Consider the following 20155-nt stretch of genomic DNA (forward strand, 5'->3'; position numbering starts at 1 on the left):
ATGCCATCTGTTGATGCTCAAAACTCTAGTCTACCATGGGGAGTACAACTTGATCTTGAAATATATATTTAACATCATCCACATATCAGCCGTTTTTTTGTCCTCATACAGTCTTGGTCTGGTGGGAGGAGGGGTTTATAAGCAGCTTGTTTAATAAAACATTCTCTGCAGTATGTCATCATCCAGCCAAAGGGGAAGAACTCTTATTGGAAAGGTTCTGTCTGTCTGTCTAATTTGTTTGCTTGAGTTACGTTCTGAAGTGTTGTAACTTTAATGTCTCCAGATGTTACTCCAGAGGCACCTCCCAGTAGAGCACCGCAAGTCATTCTGCACCCGGTCCTCTCTGAACAAGGGTGAGGAGAATACATATTGTTATTCATCCATCTCTTTCCCTCCATCTGTCCTAGTTCGACAAAATACAGAGTCCCCTCCTACATCGTCTTTCTTTCTCTTCCTGTGACCCCCCGGTCAGAGGCCTAGTCAGACTTACTGGAGCACAGATATTTGGGTGACAATTTCAATATGAGGGACGGCATGATGATTACTCAGAGACTAATGTAAGCTTGGCCTTCAGTTCACGCTACACTTGGGATGCCAAGTGCATTTTCACTGGCTCTTTGAGAAAGCCAGTGGTCACGGGAAAACATCCGGAAGACGATGATAGGTGATGAGATGCCTTTTGACCCCAGTATTAGCATCTCAATCTAACACAGAAATCAAGTGAAACCAAAGACCCAATCTACAGGAGAAATTCAATTGTAATAATATCACCACTTAGTATACATTACCAAAAAAATAACACATGACTTTATTTTATTTCCTATTCATATGCATTATCTCTTAACCTGTAAACTGATCTATAGTAAAAAAAAAAAACATGTTAAATACACCTCTGTGTATATAATGGTTTAAAAACAGGAGGGGGTTATAGAAGGTTTTATACAACAGAACTAAAACAACTGCTAGCTTTAAGATAAAAATAGAAAAAAAAGATTTTATTGATTAGTAGTACTGGTATTATAAATTCTATAAATATAATTACACTGTACTTAACACATGTGTTGTTTCTAGCTCACTTACTTACACTGCTTTCTTTTGAATTATCAGAAAAGACCAATGAAAACATAAGGCTATGACTACTATGGCAAAATATGACCATTTTCATTGAATATAAATATAAGGAGAATGTACTCTTTGTTCCAGCAAAACAATTGTTTATTTTCAAAATACCCATTTTCTTGGATACCATTTTGTCACTTCTGACAAACAACAAAGTTGCAGTTTATTAATTCAAAAGCTTTGTAAAATAAATCCTAACTTTTCAACAGAGTAATTGAAAACTTGACATATGAACTTCACTGGAATGAACATTATGATTTATTGAATGTCGCAGCATCAAATTATTTTTTCTCAACCTCAACAGTGCTGAGAAAATACTCTTCCTATATTTGTTCTTGATTTAGGAAGCCATGCGTGACTACATATTTTAAAAATGTACTTCAGAGTAATACCATAAACCTCCCTGTCTCTGAATTCTGTGGCTTTAGTGAAGCACTTTCTTTTCTTTTCTTTATATCTTTTGTTGTCACTCACTCCTTAGTACACTCCTCCTTTATCAATGTTATCGCCCCTCCCTAGCCACATCTTAGTATGCAATTACAGTAGCAGGTGGCAGATTTCTCTGGCCTTAACGGCCTCGTCTCAGGGTTAATGAGAGCCTGTTTCAGCCCTCGACGCCCTGCAGGATTCCCTCATTAGAGCAGAGATCGAACCGGTGCTAGCAGCCTCTGGCGCCGCAGGAATCACATTATTTTATAAGTTGCCTCACCTGTAGTCTCTGCCCACAGCCTAGGAATGCTTTGTTAACAAGTGCTAATGTACCACTGGAGAGGTTGTTAGAGGTTACAGCCATGTTACAAATGGAAATACGTGGATATGAGGGTTTGTTTTAGTTATGTTATTGCCATCAACTGCACATGAAGGTGAAGATACACATACTGGGGTCAGAAAGTAATCGGGCCTTGGGGTAAAAATGCACTTTAGAGATAATAAAATGGTTGAGATTAAAAATGGGGGTCAAGAAAAGCAAGCCTCTTACATTGTATCCTGCTCAAAATGTAATCATGAGTCTGTCTTTGTCGTTTTGCAAAATGTTTAAGTTGTACCTGGTAATTTATTGAATGAAGCTGTCAGAGATTATTTTCCCTACATAATGTGTAGGAAAATTGTTAAGATTTGTAAGAAATAGTAATGCATCCTTATTGCATTAAAGGGAATTAGAAAATATTATAAATTCAATTTCCAGGCTACAAAAAATTAAGTTTTTGAAAAGAATTGTAAAAGTGAAAGAAACCTCTGTAGCAATTTAATGTTAGGAAACATGTTGGATGCCAATATTCTGGGTTCTCAGGCTGCTGTGACAGAGAGAATATGTTCTGTAAAATTACTAAAATAAAACAGTTGTGAGTTCAGAAATGGCTTGAAGCTGTAAAAATATATTATTTTATAGTTATTGAGGTTGCCTCAATAATAGACGTTGCATTTTAAAAAAAAGGATTCTACATCAGCAAGATGCCTGGCTTTTTTGGTGTCTTGTTGAAAGAGGACTAAAAAAACGTTACCAGTGTACAGAGAAAGGTGGCAAGTAGCTTCAATAATAACCCGCCATTCACTCAGAGATCACTTTTTTTTTCTATGCATGATTATTGCATTGCGCTCTAGTGCACAAAAAGTGTCAGTACGTATAATGACAAATATTTCAGCTTCTCCAAGATTGTTCCACACCCACAGACACCCACAGTTTATCAGGTGCAGGTGCAATCAATCTGCAATCAGTGCAGTGAAGCAGCACCACAGAATACATTTCCACACAATAAACAATGCAGTGGCTCTTTTTTTTAAACATCACAAAATTTTAATGATTATAACTGTTGTGTAATTAGGCAGAAATAATGCTATATTTGACAAAGTTTTAAATACACAAAGCAGGCCCAAATGTATATTAGATTTTTCCTACTATTTTTTCTCTTAATTAGGAATGCAATTCAGGGATTAATTAATTAATCTTAAGTTTAATGATCTTCGTGATCAACTATCGATTTATTAATAAAAGGTAATTTTCTTAAGAGCCTGAGTTTTCTCTTGTTTCAAGAGGATTTTACCATAACATGTAGGGCTACATTTTTTTTCACCATACAAAGAGGAAGTATTTGAAACCCTTCTAATTTCCAATGAACAGAAATGTAAAACCTTTATTAAATGACGTTTGCCACTTTTAAATGCTGACTATTTGCGGCTTCAGATTATTGAAGTAGATACTAAGTGTGATATCATTTTGTTTTTACCATAATGCAGCAATCAGGGCTGGGTGAGATTTTGTGTTGTTAGTTAAACTTTTTAATAGGTGGTTTTGGTTCTATAGACCGTATTAACTCACAAAAGCCTACACTAGCTAATATGCCTATTGCTCGCATGTCTTTTTCTGTCATGTTAACCAACTTGCCTTTCAAGCACAGCAGACATTATGCTGCTCCACCATGCAGCACAGCTAAAAGAGCACAATTTAGGTGATAACTTTACTTAACCAAGTCTTTATATTTCGAAAATAACTGCATGCATTCTGCATCCCTGTTGCCATAAAAAAATAACCCCAGACCAGAGCAGAGATATGCAAGAGACATTACCTCTCTTTCATATTTCGCTGAGCCTACATTCAAGAATGGTGCCAGTAGTGCTCTCTAATGGATGGTAGTAACATTACAACAGTGAAAAAAATTCCTTATAAGCAAATTTTTCCAGTCTGATGGAAGAAATAAAAATTTGATAGACCATTGATTGACAATTAATAATAAGTTAACATTTTTTACATTTAATCAAGTCGTATGGATTTATTTTAGATGTAACATTTTTATTGGAAAGCAAATGGGATTTACAGTTCCCCCCATTTCTTTGTAGTCTAGGTGAATATGAGTTGAGGCAAAGCCCTACCTCTCTCTCCCACTCACTAAAATGGAAAACCTAAGAGTTGCTAGATGTTTTCAACTTCCTTTTTGTTGCTTGATGTCTCTGAGTCTTCCAAGGTTAAATTGTTGTTTCTTGTAAAGATATGTACAAAAGCATTGATGCAATTGCATAATGTAGTACTGAAAACACAGAGACACTTTACAGCAGACAACTGCTCACTGGATGGACCAGAAGTTTCTTTATTGCATTATCAGTCAATATTCCTCTTCAAAAAGAAGACATTAAGCAAAAAATATCTTTTGCAGGTTATAATTTGGGAAGGATTTGGGAAAAGAGTAAATTCCCTCAGTGAAGTTAAAAGAAAAAAGCTGTATGAGTACCCTACATTTTAATTGGTTTTCCTGGTAAAGATGGGAAAGAAGAGCTTGTAAATTACACCATTAGTATCATTTACACAAAAAAATATTATTCGATAAAAAGAATCTGATTAAAACATTTTTGTTTTGTTGTTTTTGATTTTCTTTAGCCCTATTAATTTAGAATTTAATTTAATCTTTGTTCTTTCAGGATCGAAGGCAATCCTTTACTTCAAATCGAAGTTGAACCTACTTCAGATGTGAGTCCCTCTTTTATTTAATAGAATTTAGGTGTGGCTCAAAGTTTTCTGCTCACCAGGTTGCTTTGCATCTCCATGTTGTTGTCTGAGCCTGCTAGTGTATGTGAATGGAATGCCAACAAAGCTCCCACCATCCCTCGTCACACTCATTTGCGTCGTTTTTCCATTTAGTATAATTTGTCTCAGCTCTCTGAGGTGCCTCCAGGTAAGTTATGCGTCAAAAGCAGTCAGACTGCTGCTCGTCAGTCCTTTTTCTGTAACAATGATAGATTCTGAGAAAATGTAATGCAGATTGCTTTGGATGATATTCCACCTGGCATCTTTGAATAGCGTATTTTCACTCTTTCAGTTCATTATTTTTAAAATCAAATCAGAGCAAATCAGCCACCTTTTTCCCTTGGGTTTATTCCTATTTTCTTTGGTAGCAGCCTGAACAGCACTCTGCATGTGAAATACACCCAGCTAGATATCAATGACTTATTTCTTCATGAGAAGGTTCCGCAGTTAAAGCTGCATCAGAATTTATTTTAAAATATTTTGACAGTAATTGGCAAGTTTAATATGTATTTTCTTGTGGAATGGGACAGTCATTAGATGCTCAAAATAGGATATAAATGTGCACAAAATTCACCTGGGTAAAGAGTCTTTGCACGAAGCAACAACTTTTTGTTTATATATGATTATTATATTCGTAATCTACAAAACTGTGCAATGCTTCTTTAGTATTAAAGCAGTGAATTAGTAAAAAAGAAAGCTTGTGGCTGATTTCCAATGTTTGATAATTTTTGTAGTTTTCATCTGCTAATTTTAAACCATTTTGTTTTTCTGTTTTATGTGCATAATTTAAAATTATATTTGTTGCAATTCCAAATAAGGGGGAATATACTGCCGTTAAGGTTTCTTGCAAATTCGAAAGATCAGGATGTGTGCAGGTAATCTACAAATATTGCAAACTGGTTTGGTTCTGCCCTATTACAATGAGCAGATTGCATGTTAAAGAAAGATGAGGTTTTTACATATGTAGTTTTAAGATATAATTAAAATATTAATTTAAATGATAAAAAGAAAATAATATTATTCACAGTTCATGCTCTTAGAGACCCTATCTACAAGTGCTATAAACAATGTATAAAAGGATAAAAACTAAGTTTAAAGTTAAGTTAAAAACTAAAATATCATAAAACGTGTGAAAGTAATTTTTTTCAACTAATTTCAATGGTTAACCATACAAGAACCACAGTCTCTGTACTTTTCAGACAGATTCTTAAAGGTCATAAGGATAGAAAAAAAAGGAACATTGTTTAACATTGTTCAACTTTACTAGTATATGCCAAATATCTTGCTATATGTCTTGCAGCGTAAGTAAACCAAAGCATGTCTACACATGATATTAGAATGTTTAATGTTGCATTTAATTTGTTTCTTACATCTCTGTTCTTTATCTGATTTAATATCTATACACTGAAACTAGCTATTTTTGAGTTATCTTTACTAACTACTTGCTGTATAACAAAATTAGGCACAACAACAAAGCGCTGATTGGATGCAAATTTTTGGTTGGGTATTAGAAATTCTGTTTGCATGTATGTATATATTATATAAGGCCAGTTGGGATAAATGTTCACTGCCCTTGATGCCTAATCAGTGTACAGTATATACAGCACTTTGTATTGGAGATGCTGACATTGTGATAAAAGAAAAGAAAGATAAATGTTTATTTTCTTATTGGCATCTTCATTACATCATAATGAACAATAGTATATTGTTTTTCTCTAAAATACTGTAGTTCTAATCCCTCGTTGGGGATCTTTTCCTTACCACAGAATGATGATGGTAACAACGAGGACTCTGGTGATGAGTTTGAGGAGATGAATTTGTCCCTTCTGTCTGCTCGCAACTTCCCACGTAAAGCCAGCCAGACGAGCATCTTCCTACAGGAGTGGGACATTCCCTTTGAACAGCTGGAGATTGGAGAGATGATCGGCAAAGGGCGCTTCGGCAAGGTGTTCCATGGACGATGGCATGGGGAGGTTGCCATCAGATTGATCGACATAGAGCGGGACAACGAAGACCAGCTGAAGGCCTTTAAACGTGAGGTGATGGCATACCGCAACACTCGACATGAGAACGTAGTGTTGTTTATGGGGGTGTGCATGAGCCCACCGCATCTGGCCATCATCACCAGGTAAGAAAAAATTCTGGGCAAGCCACTTCCGTTGGAGATTGAATTTGCTTTATTATTGTATGTTCTTTCATTGTTTTCAATAAATATATTATATTGCTTCAGTAACATGTATCAAACTATATAAGATATGAGTACAAAATAATGTATTTGCTTTTAATTAACAGCAACTTTGGTTTTACTTTGAAATACAACATTATATCAAGTGAGCTTCAGCACGTGTGTTGCAAACCTTTAGCACCTTCTCTGGTACCTATAGCCGATTAGCTTCACCATGACTAATAGAAAAAAACTCCAACCCATTTTGATTAGATCAAGTATTTTTTAGTTACATATCTAAAGTTGATGTAATTTGCTGAATGAATACTGTGGAGATCAACCAATGTAAAATAACATTTTTACATGGTTTTAAATTCTGGAATTGCACTGCTTAAGGTGGCTGCGAGTTATAGTAACTCTGTTAGCTTGGTTGTGATATATATTTTTTTCCTTTTAAACAAAAATTCAATTTCACAATTTGTGGATCAAAGTAAAACATTTTTTATTTACTTTACCTCTGGTATTTTGATGCTAGTGCAGCTGGAAGCAATTTTGCCGGTATCTTACATTATTGGATATTTGTTGTAATGCATATCCATAGCATTTTTTTTTATTTTTTTTTTATTCCTGGTAGAACCTCATTAATATCTCAGATGAAATAATTCAAAAGGTGTGGCCCCCATCTGCTGCACTATTCTAAGCCCCAAACATTATTTGGGCTTGTTCCCTCCTTTTGCACCATGCGGGTGTCTGGTACCTCTGTACCGGTCTGTCGGTGCAGTGATGGTTCTTTCTGTGCGGGGTTGGGTGTTTTGTTGGGTACCGTCGACAGTGTTGCCAGAATGGGCACCCAATTACCTCCCAATTGTGTGGTTTTCATTTTGATTTTGCAGGTAAAAATTGCTTTGGACAGGTGGAGATAATTTGGACTAGTTCAGAGTCCAAATTATTAAAACACGTGTCCACCAATCATTCATCATTGCTGGTTCATAGCAAAGAATCACTGATTGGCTAATGTCATCTACCAGGGTGTTTACAACAGATAACTAGTGTAGTGTGGCTACAAAATATGCTAGCTTTAGCTGGTGTGATAAACCTAGCGGGAAGATGCCGAAGTGGGGAAAATATAATAAGAGTTACAGAAAAGAGTGGGAGAGCGACAATGATCATAAATCGTGGATAGCGCTATTTAAAAATTATGTAAGCAAGGCTCACTGCTAATTTTGCAGTATGGACATACGGGCCCACTTGAAAGACGTTAAGGATCACGCCGAAACAAAAAGCACAGAATGCGGTGCCTTCCCATGCTCAAGGATTTCATGGTGGCATCGGTGATTAATGCTAGCAGCAGGATTTGTGATGACCAGAAACACTGTAAACTCCGCATTGCAACATAAGTAGTTTGCCACACTCACATTAATGCATTAGATTACTTGTCTGACATTCTGCAGGATGATATTGGAGCCTTTCAGATGCACAGAACCAAGTGCACAGCAGTAATCAAGTCTGTTTTGGCACCATACTTTCGAGAAGAACTTCGAGACTACATCAGCTACTGCGACCACTGCTTTCAGGATTTAGCACTTGCTGCAATTAAACTCCTCTCCCTATATGAAATACGGCAGTTGAAAGAGCTTTTTCGCAAGTTGCTCTGCTTAAAGACAACTCCTCAAATTGCATGGGCCTGCCATTCCTAACAAGTTTGATGGATGTGTGAACTAGACTAACACAGAATGGATTGACATCAGCAACATTCTGTCCTCCTGGACAGGTATTGGGGAGATTTCATTCAACCATTTACTGTAACAATTCACAATTGACTGCTTTACAGTTCACTGGAGTAAAAGTTTAGCGTTCAGATGTTCATTGTTTCAGCCAACAATCTAATAAGCATTAAAGATAAGCATTCAAAATCAACCATAATAAATGCAATTTTTCAGTTATGTATAAATAAGCTTAGCATATTTGTGTGTGTGCACTCATCGTAGAATGGTTTATAAATGCAAAAAGAGGAGTAGTCTTCGTAGTTATGAATCCACCTGCAAGTACCAGTATGGGATGTGTCACATGACACTCACTTGATCTGACATTGCTGTGGTGGCTGGCTCAGAGTTGTTTATGGTGAACAACTCTGGCTTTCTAGGACCACAACTGGGTCTACCTTGGGTGCGACTTGCTGCCAATGGAGCACATGGGTTTGTCGCTGCAGCTCCTTGGGGCTCACCCATCCTGGAAATGGAAAGAATTGACAGATTGATGACTATTGTTTCTGTAGGTGGTGCATGGCTGTTCTTAATTGGTGGAGCAAATTGTCTAGTTAATTCCAATAACAAATGAGAATCTGGCATGCCAACCGGTTACACGGCCCTACATGAACGGCTTCCAACTTTTTAGAGTGACAAGTGCTGTATAACACTGAACAATAACAGGTCTTTGCTACCCTTAGATGTCTGGGGCTGCACAGGCACAAAACTAGGTGGATCAGCAAATGTCTACCCTTTACCAACAGTTGTGGGTAACCTGCTGAACCTCGTTCAAACTCTAGCAAAAGTTCAACAGTCACGTTTATGATGGGGATTGCAATAATTTTCCATGAACATTTAGTGCTGGTCATAACCTTCGTTGATTAAGTCCCTGCCTTTTGTACACACTTCCCGTCGCTACTACTGTTATGGTTTAGTAATGGCCGGGTTCAGTCACAGCCCTGACAAAACCCAGAGAAGATTATCAAACTTAACTATCTAAAGGAAGTCAAGGTTGTAACAAGCTGTCCATAGGTGAACCTGTGGAAGGATTATTACTAAGAGTGCACCGCACCTGGATCCCCTGCACCTCTACATTTGGCAATAGCAGCAGTTAGGGTCCATCTGTCTATGTGACACATGTTCAGGTCGAAGAGGCGTGCTCTTACCCCAGAGCGTGTCTTTTTGAGGCCCCGCTGCGGGTCCAGAGGATCGTAAGGGCGCCAAGCCATCTTGAAACACGCACAAAGGAGTCTTACACTCACTGGAGTCAGAGGGCCGAACAAAGCACCGTGGCACAATGAAAGTGAGGACCACCGTGCGCTGCAATGGCTTAGTGTGTGATTGACTACATAAACCCCTTTGTAGATAACACCATTACCACCAGAAATGTGAATTGCTTCCTTCCCTATAAATCCTGGATCACCAGTGATTTGAAGGAACTGCTAAACAAGAAAACAAGAGCTTTGAGAAAGAGAGCCCGAGAATTATGAAAGAGTATACAGATTCAAATATAGGTCAAGATAAAAAAAAAAAAGTCATACAATCATCCAAATGCACTGGAGGGATGTTCATATTTTTAATGCTGTTTACTTGTTAATTTCTGTGCAAACTGTAAAAGTAACTTGGTACAGTAGAAGATATAGTTTCTAAAATGCCATGGCATGACAACCTTGGATAAAAATGCAACAGTTTCACAAAATTTGTTGCAAAAATGGTGTATAACATACCGATTATAATAGAATGGTCTATAACAAGTTTTTAGCTGCATTCATTCAATACATACTATTAAAAATAAAGAAACAAACCTGGTAAATGTATTACAGTTATAATGTAATTTTTTGCAGTTCTTCTTTGTCTTTATCACCGATATAACAAGCTGATATTATCTACTTAAAGCAGCCTTGTGTAACTTTTGCTGCTAGAGCTTTCAGGGTGTGAAATTGTGAATTTTGAGGTTTGATGTCCCTGAAAGCAACTGGCACCACATCACAGTCCCAAAATTAATCAATAATCTCTCTCTCTGTTTTGGAATAAAGTTGCCTCTAAAGATATGGCCACATTCATTCCTCTAATTAAATCCTGCACCTGAGAACCAAAAATATGTCTTATCAACTAAGTTTCATGTCTGTTTTGTTGCCTAGCAACAAATTTGAGCTCAGTTAACTTTTGAATTTGGGAAACAGACTGCCTTACAGAAGCAGAAGGGCAGCCTGCACAGCGATTCAATACAGGCCGAGTGCTGTATATTAAACTCAAAAATAATTTAGTATATCTCAAATAAGGCTGATTCTCTGGTCAAAACTTGCAAACTGGTGCTCTAAATAGTTGCATTTGCTTGCAGTTGGCTGCAAGCATATCTTAATGACAAGCAATTAGCACCAGGGGGAAGAGGCACTGCATTGATATTGGACACCATAATGCCACTAGCATTTAATTAAGAGTACTTTAACCTGTAGGAACATAAGGACAGAATTTCTTTGTTATATTTCTAAAGCATTAGTAGATCTTGATATCAGTTACCAATATTTCTTCATATAAATACATCTTACAAGTTTGAATATGCTCTATGTTTATTGGATATACAGTATGTGCCTACAGCATAAAAATAATTTTACCTAAAATGTAATGCATGCTTATATGTACAGATGTACTTCTCATTGGTGCAAAGGTTAAGATGGAAAATAAATCTTTTGATATTAAGATGTGAAATTTTCCCTTCGATAGGTAGAGTTTGTTTATTCCATAGATGTAAACAGAATGTTAAGCCACAGAAAAATTTGTAAGTTAACATATTAAACTGCTTTTTGAATATTATTTAAGAATTTCTTGGAGGGAGGAAAAAAAGTCAAATATACTAAGTTTTATTTTTCCAGTGGTTCTGATCTGTTTGGTGCTTATCTCATCATATCTTTGAAATGTGTAGATTTCCTCTGTATCTATACAATATTTGCTTGTAGCTGTGAGGTCCTTGCAGTCAGCATCCCCCTGGCACTCCTTTCAGATCATCCACAGACCTGCTCTGTTATGGAGTGTCTGACAGTGAAACATGCAGACGTTATTAGAACAGGCTGCGTAGATGAACCACCCACACCTCACAGCAAAGAGTGAATTCTTTTTTGCAGGCTCACAGCAGATTAAGCATTGCAAGTTAACCAGAAAGAATTTTCATATGTAGTTAACACCTATTAATTATTTCATGGTTTAGTGCTTGCATTCTCATAGTATAAAGAGTAGGTCCTCTGTTATTATTCAAGGACGTCAAAAGAAAGCCTCTCATTTTATTAATTAGCAAAACTAATTATGTTCAAAAGAAAAATGTTGGGACTCTCTGGGCTTATTATCTGCACACTGAGCCAAAAAACAAAAATCGGTTTAATTTATTTTAAAAATGACCGATTCATATACATTGTCTTCGTAAAACACATTTCTGTAGAAAACAACAACAAACAAACAAACAAAAAATGCTGTAGTGATGCAAGATAAAATTGCTGTGAGTTCAAGGGGAGCTGTTGGATAAGCTGGCTGCTTCTGACAAATACTCTCTGGTGATTGCTAACAATAATAAGAAATGTCAGTCCAACAGGTTGTAATATTCCCTGATTATTTACATATCAAATATTTGATAAAGAAAATTTTAAAGATACCACCCTAACATACCCTCAGAGCAAACTGCACCTTAGTTTATCTATAAAATCAACCTAAAAAGAGGTACATTGGTTTATTTCAAATGAGTAATTTCTCTTTGCATTAGTGGGATCATTAACAGTAATTGCTTCTTTCGTCTTCGATTGTTTCCTTTGTGACCAACTCAGAATTGATTTTTTGCAGAGCTTACAAATTGTGTTTTATGTGTTTGACGTCATCTGTGATGTTATCACTGCTTTTTGCCCATGCACATGGCGTTACAACCTCATTTTCTAGCTCAAGGGTGACTCTCAGCATGTAACCATGGCCTCATTAGCTTTTCATTATTCCTGTCACAAGTGCAGGTATTTGCCATCGGACATGGAAGGGTGCATTTCACAATAAAAAAAAAAAAAAAATAAGAAAAAGTGGGACAGCTCCTAGATATTTGGTTTCTCTCAGCTTGTTATTATGGGTTGAATTTGCATGAACTGTGGGGCCTTGAGTCCTTTACCGGTCACCTGTTGTGGCACAGTTGGGGCTGGGAGTCTCAAGTGTGAGGCAATGGGGGGATAAGAAGCTGCCAATTAATATCCATTTTGTGCAGGACTTTAATCTTATTGGAAATACACTGATGAGGAATTTTACTTAAACATTATATATGTATATTTTTAACAATTTCCTTCACTAAATGAATGTAATAAGTCAGTGTGTGAGTGTGTGTGTGAATGGGTGAATGAATGTAGTGTAAAGCGCCTTGGTCAAGTCTCCTAACTTGAATAAAGGCGCTATATAAGTACATGCCATTTACCATTTTACCAATAAATACAAATATTTGGATTAACACAGATCCAGACATTAAGTTAATTTTCACTTGATACTTTTATTCTATATTGATTAAAATGTGTTGTAATCCTAATTCTGTGTGTTCAGTAAGGTGGGTTGAACCTGGCCCTGCATTGGTTCCCTTTGAAACCACAGAAGGTTTTATATACCAATTCCAATTGTTTTTTGTTCATTTTGATTCTGATGTTCGTGGTTATCGGTTGGGAAAAGCTCAAAATTAATTTTCTTTCGGAAAAAAATAAGCACTATGATACATATGATCTATAAGACCATTGTGTTTTTTTTGTATCTTATTCCCTCTATAATAAGAAAAATTCCCTCTATCCCTCTAGAAAGTATGACTAGGTGCCGGACACTGATTGTAAATAAAATCAACATCTCCTTTGATTGACTTTCATAAAGTCTTTCAATGACAAGTCTAAAGTTTTTGTCTTGAAGACTCCCCTGACTTTGATTTAATTAAACGCAGTGGACCAACACCAGCTGATAGCATATATCACCAATTTTGACCAAAATTTTTTTGATATTCTGCCACTTAAAAAAAGATCATTTGCAGTGTTTCCATCAAAAACTGCATTAAAATTAACCTTTGAATATGTTTTTTCATGCAATATATGATTAAAGAAAAACACACCATGCATTATCCTCCTACTACCGTATTTTCACGACTATAAGGCGCACTTAAACGTCTTTTTTTTCCCTCAAAATGTGCGGTGCGCCCTTTGGTGCGGTGCGCCTTATGTGTGTTGTAACTGCGACTTTTGAGACCACCTCATTGAGGAGATGATAAAAGAGTGGCTGAATGTAAGGAGACCAGGTGTTTTTTTTCCACTCATCACCATCGCTGTTAATATGTGACTCCATGCGTGCCCATCTCACAGCTGATGTGAAAAACATGGGGAAACAAATTAACGCTGTGCTCGCTGTTCAACCGCTCGACATCGGTGTGAACCAGACCCAGCAGGTGCAGCAGAAGCAGCGAGTTTACATGCAAAGTAAATGGTTGACGCGCGTATAGATGCAGCAAAAGGTCCTGCAGCGCGTTTTTGAGCAGCAGGCGCAGCGCATCGCGCTGCTGCTGCTCGAGATGGAAAAATTGAAGTTTTGCTGCTGGACGCGCCGCATCAACCAATCAGAGAAGCTGATCTGGGAGCTGACAGCGAGACAGACACAGCGCTCTGATGACATATTATATTAACGCAAATGAAAAAGGCTGGATGGATGAGGAGATGATGCAGGCAGGTGTATGTGAGGAGACCAGGTGCTTTTTTCCACGCATCACCATCGCTGCGTGCCCATCTCACAGCCGATGTGAAAAAAAGGTGAATCAAATGAACGCTGTGCTCGCCGTTATCCCGGGGGGTCTGAAAAAGGAACTTCAACCGCTCGACATCGGTGTGAAGCAGCCGTTCAAAGTAAGGCTGCGAGCGGCGTGGGAGCGATGGATGACAGACGGAGACCACAGTTTCAGGATAATGGGAAGGCAGCGCCGGGCAAGTTACGCCACCGTTTGCGGATGGATTGTAGATGCTTGGACTAACGTGTCTGCTGGGACTGTTGTTCAAGCTTAGTTGTTCAAGCTCCCTTAGTTGTTCAAAGCCGGCATTATTTCTGAGGAGCCGCGCTGCACGGAAAGTGACTCTCACAGCGAAGAAGGGGAAATTGGCATGTCTGATTTAGCGCAGCTGTTTAATTCAGAAACAGAGGATGATGACTTTGATGGGTTTGATTAATACTTTGTAATAAATACATGAATAAAGCACAATCATACTCAGTTTTGCTCCCGCTCTATTTTTCTACCTGAAAACTTAATTCAACAGCAGCCTCTGGGCGGGTCTCCTCCTCTTCACCGCGGTGGCTGGCAGGTGTTTTTTCATCTAAATAATCTAAATCTTGCAGCTATATTTGCTGTGATCAGTGGGAATAAAGTAGTTTTAATATGTTTTTAAGTGAGAAAGACCACCTGAAAACTTAATAATTGCAGTCAGTTCATCCAGATTATCTATTTCTGTCGGAGGCGCTCAGACCCCCACATACCAGCGGTGCACCGACAGTAAATCCCTTCAACAGCAGCCTCACCGCGGCGGCTGGCAGGTGTTTTTCATCTAAATAATTTAAACTGCAGGCACCAGGATACCGGCAATAAAAGCGAACATATTCCGTCAGCAGGTTTCAGGATTTTAAGTTAATTTAAGAGTGATCACAGCGCTGTGTCATCTGCGATGTGTCTGTCTCACGCCAGCTGCCAGGTTTGATTAATACTTTGTAATAAATACCTGAATAAAGCACAGTCATACTCAGTTTTGCCCCCGCTGTAGTTTTAAATATGCAGTACTGGTATTTAAAGGTAGTAGAGGACATGTACCTGTATATAAAAAACGCGCCCTATAGTCCGGTGCGCCTTATGTGTGTGTTAAATACAGAAATGGGACACATAACTGAGAGTGCGCCTTTTAGTACGGTGCGCCTTATGGTCGTGAAAATACGGTACTTTCTGTTGTCATTTTCTTCTTTTTTGCCGGTAGCAACATTGACTTATTGATCATGACTCATGATGCAAAAAAATGTTTTAATTACAGCTCTGTGAAAAACACCACAATCAATAGAGCTAAAAAAAAAACATACTTATTCCTAATCCAAAAACTTTTTATCCTAAGATGTTTTTTGGATTTGGTTTGTTTTCTTTAAAAGTGTAGTAGAGGATGTTCTTTTTCCGGGTAGATCATCAAAATAAGTGGTCCTCCTAATTGTCAATCATTCTCATAATATGTTTACGTGCTCGTCCCCGTTTCTACTTACCGGTGGTGAGTCTGAAATAGTGGAAAAATTGCAAATCTTCTTTTGGAAAGTAAGCTTGTATGACCGATGCAAACAGCAACCGTTAAACAGAGCAAACATGAGGAGAGATGGGCTTGTGCATGCTCTCACACGTGTTTAATAGGCATTCCGTCTCAGGAGCAGGTACATGGTTGTGCCTGTGCTTTGGTTTTAAAAAGGGGAGAGGGCGGGTCTTTTCAAAAATTCCCAAAATCCTCCACTAAACCTGTAAGTAATCTATTTTCGTAATTACGATTTACGTCATTAAATTGTTAATCAAAACACAGCTTCTGGCTTCATTGTATCATGTTATCCAAAGAAAAGCAACAGTTCCGTCCTTTTCCTTTTAACCCCATGTAAGAGGGTTGTGATGTTGTCTATGGTAAGGGGTGGTTTACATTAAGACAGTGATATTTGTAGACTGTGCTCTAGATATGTCTGTGTCTGGTGGCTCCTGTAACTCAAACTCCAGTTTGAGTCTATACCCTCAGTGTTTTGCCTTTGAATTGGCTTTGCCTTATAATCCTTTCAAGGCTGAAATTGTTTGATTACCTTTTTCACTATACTTTTTTTCAACTCACCTCGCCTGTAATGAGAAATATGATCTGACAGAGCAAATTATAAACAAGCAACATCTGTCTTTTGTGGCTGGTGGCCTGTCAAGTCAGCACCCTTCTAAATGATTGAGAGACAAATTCCTGTATTAGAAACCCTTCTTAATTATGTAATGATCCAATCAGGCTTTCATTAGCTGTAACCCATAATCTTAAACACATTTCAGAAAAAAAAAATCATTCTGTATGTGATGAATTATATACAACAGATTAATGGCACTTCTTCAATTTAATCACTGGAACAAATTAACGATTTAATGATATTCAACTGTATTGTATCTCACCTGTATAATCAGCCATGCTGTTATCGCTCATAGGTTTTTAATGAAGGCTCTATTTGTCTTTGTGTAGATGATTGCAGGACATTTTCATTCTTAATGGTTTGTTCTGACATGATGGTATTTAAAAGACCCACCCTCCCCACTTAAAAAAACAATGCATGTGCGAGAGCATGCCCAAGCCCACTTATCCTTGTGAACGCCCTGTTTAAAATGTGTTTTTCTCATAGCTCATACAAGCTCATTGTTTCCGCATACAGTGGGGACTATATAGTGGTCTGAATAGCAAAGTCAGTTAACTGACTGTTCGGACAGATGATCACTGCTTTTTGCTCCTCCTCCACTATGCGGTGTCTGCACCATATTTGTTATTATTTGCTACTGTTGGGTGGCAATAGCCAATGGCAACAGCAGGCCGCTTTGACAGCAAATCCTGTAATGCTTTGCGAGGGGAGCTCTCCACACAAAGCATTCTGGGATATATCTGCATCTTCTGAGGCCTTTCTTTTCTTCTTATACACTTCGTAGACACCTTTTCTATTACGACCATCTGCCATTTTCTAAGAACCTCAGTAAAAAAGGTGAGCCTCAATGACTGTCTGAAACCGTAGCTCACCACAGATACAGTATGTGGCTAAAAGTGCACATGATCAGAAAACATAGCTAACGGGATGAGCACCTAGAATGGCCTTACGTAAACATCACCAGAATTATTGACAATTAGGAGGATCACTTATTTAGATGATCCACCTGGAAATAAAAGATCGTCCTCAATACATTTAACAAAGAAGGCCAAAAGAGGACTGTGGGTTTACGGTAAAATGTCCCTTCAAATTGGTTTTCTTACCACTTTTAAAATAAAAGACAAAGATTTGTCATAATCCTTTATTTTTTATTGCAACAATGCAGATGTTAAGTTTTATATTTTTTATGCTGATTTATTATCCTAAACTCTAACCTTTTTCTTCTCTGTCAGCTTGTGTAAAGGCAGAACACTTTACTCTGTAGTGAGGGATGCCAAGGTTGTTCTAGATGTTAACAAGACACGACAGATTGCACAAGAGATGGTCAAGGTAAAGGAAATCAACATTAATTCTTAAGAACACTTCAGCACCCACCATCATACTGCAAACCGTTCACTAATCTCTCTCCTGTTTTCACTCAGGGGATGGGCTACCTTCATGCGAAGGGGATTTTACACAAAGACATGAAGTCCAAGAACGTGTTTTATGATAATGGGAAAGTCGTCATCACTGACTTTGGACTTTTTACCATATCTGGAGTCCTGCAGGCTGGCAGGTAAATATGTACCAAGTACTTTAGAGACAGCAGCTTAAAACTTCCCTCGCAAATAAACACCTTAAGTTTAGTTCAAAACTGACACATGAAGTTTCTTGTCAGTGAGGGAGTCATGGAAACATACAGTATTTACACAATAACAGTGTGATTTGTCTGGTCTATTTATTATCTCACCACCGTTATGGTAATATCCAAGCTTTTTACATTTATATTTAGTCTCAAATATATTCAATTAAACCAGCATCACGTTGAGTTGAAATGTTTGCTGTGTGCTTTTTGTGCTATTTCTAAGCTGTGGTTCATTAGAATTTGAAAGATCTTCATGAATACTGTAAGCTCAAATAAATAAACATTCCTATTTCCAAGTTTCGGCATGATAGACCCTAGAAAAAGATACAACAAAAAGGTATTAATTCCAAGAAACTAACAATTATTTAAGTTATGATAATGATTTGACCTGTGGAACTAAAAGTGTTGCCTTATGACAATAAATTTTAATTCTATTACTGTTAAAACTTTAAGGAAATTTTGGGCTAGTTATGTGTTTTTATCTTTATATTTTTATGTTTGCTTTCATCTATATATCTTATATGGTGGCTGAGGGGCTAATGCTTTGTAAATATATGATTTAACAACAAATCAATCAAACAAACACAAAAAGGACATTAAATCAAAAACAGATAAAAAAAAAAACATGGAAGGAATAAAGCTGAAAAGCTGTAATCACAAAAATAAAGAGCATCACGGTGTAAACATATTGCAAATCCAGCTCCAAATACTACAACTGATGGTAACACATAAGCCCACAAGTAGTAAAAATACAGGTTCACTTTCACCAGTATTCAGATTTGGTCTTGTAAGTTTCCACGAAAAGAATGACTCAAACAGGTTTGGAAAAAACTATGCAAAATATGTTAAAGATGAATTAGTCATTCTTGAAAACTGCTCAATTTTTAAACTGGGGGGAAGTTGTGAATTAATTTGTTTTCATGCAAATAGAAAAACCTATCAAATTAAAACCAAACAGCGGCATACTAAAGCCTCTATTATCTCGAGATTCTCTTTATTTTCAGTTACTCCAGGCTCTTTCATCTGTAATCAGAAGATGGAATCTAAATGGTTTGACATGCTTTTCTGCTGTTGGGCCCTTCTAACACCCACAGACTTGTTTTTAGTTTCATTTCTTTAGAAAATTACTCTACGGACTGCAAAACACACTGAAAAAGGGTGAGGCCTGTCAGTTACCAATGAAAATGTGTTGATGAAGGATCCCATCAACACACATTTCTTTACCGGCTGTGCTTCTATACAGACTTTTAAGTCAATTTTATCTCTATAGTGCGTTCAAGTCTAATTATAGAAATTAAACTATCTTCAAAAAATAAATTGTTTCTAATCATGTCTCAGAAGTGTTTTCCAGTATTTCCTAAATAAATCCTCTAATATTTCCACTTTTTTTATTTTTATATCGATTTTGTCAGTAAAAACATTTGGTAAACCTCCAGTCTATAGTGGCTACTCTTGAAATGTTACAATGAAAGCAAATCTGTCAAGAATTTATCAAACGTTTTTATGAAGTCATGTACCATTAAAACCTTGACCAACTTTTGCAAAGATTCTACAACTTTTGCAAAGAAGTCACATATTATGTGCAGACAAAAAATAAAAAAAACCCCTATGTAAAATATTAAATACACACAAAAAAAACTAACATTAAACACAATTATAAGAAGAAAAGAAGACATAATGTCATCACAAAACATATGAAAACCGGTTTCTGCTATATGAAAATAAATACATGGCAAATAGAAAATCATAATTATGAGATTAAAAGTTTTAATTTCGAGTTTCAAAGTCATAATTTTAAGTTTAAAAGTCATTATTATGAGATACAAGATACAATTATGAGTTTGTAACCCATAATTCTGACTTTGAAAGTCGAAAATACGACTTTGAATCTAATAATTATTACTTTCTATTTGCAATTTTTTTACTCTCATATGGCGGAAATGGGATTCCATAGTAACATGAATACAGTCTTAATTGAAATCTCTATGGTAGAAACCTGTTTTGTCTCCCCTTCAGTGTTGTAGTGCCTTTGTCTTTAGATTTGTTAACTGAAAAGCTCTAAA

The 20155-nt window shown here is 37.0% G+C and overlaps 1 protein-coding gene across 1 annotated transcript in view; it reads left to right on the forward strand.

Moving 5' to 3' along the window:
* Positions 1–20155, forward strand: part of ksr2 (kinase suppressor of ras 2) — a 181771-nt gene that overhangs the window by 150271 nt on the left and 11345 nt on the right. Inside the window, exons 14-18 of the mRNA XM_038293576.1 lie at positions 284–353; positions 4531–4579; positions 6403–6764; positions 17701–17797; positions 17890–18023. Of these exons, the coding sequence (XP_038149504.1) occupies positions 284–353; positions 4531–4579; positions 6403–6764; positions 17701–17797; positions 17890–18023 (712 nt within the window). The remainder of the gene's footprint in view (positions 1–283; positions 354–4530; positions 4580–6402; positions 6765–17700; positions 17798–17889; positions 18024–20155) is intronic.

Source organism: Cyprinodon tularosa, unplaced genomic scaffold (assembly GCF_016077235.1).
Source record: "Cyprinodon tularosa strain WSP-4 unplaced genomic scaffold, ASM1607723v1 ctg109, whole genome shotgun sequence".
NCBI classification, from domain to species: domain Eukaryota; kingdom Metazoa; phylum Chordata; class Actinopteri; order Cyprinodontiformes; family Cyprinodontidae; genus Cyprinodon; species Cyprinodon tularosa.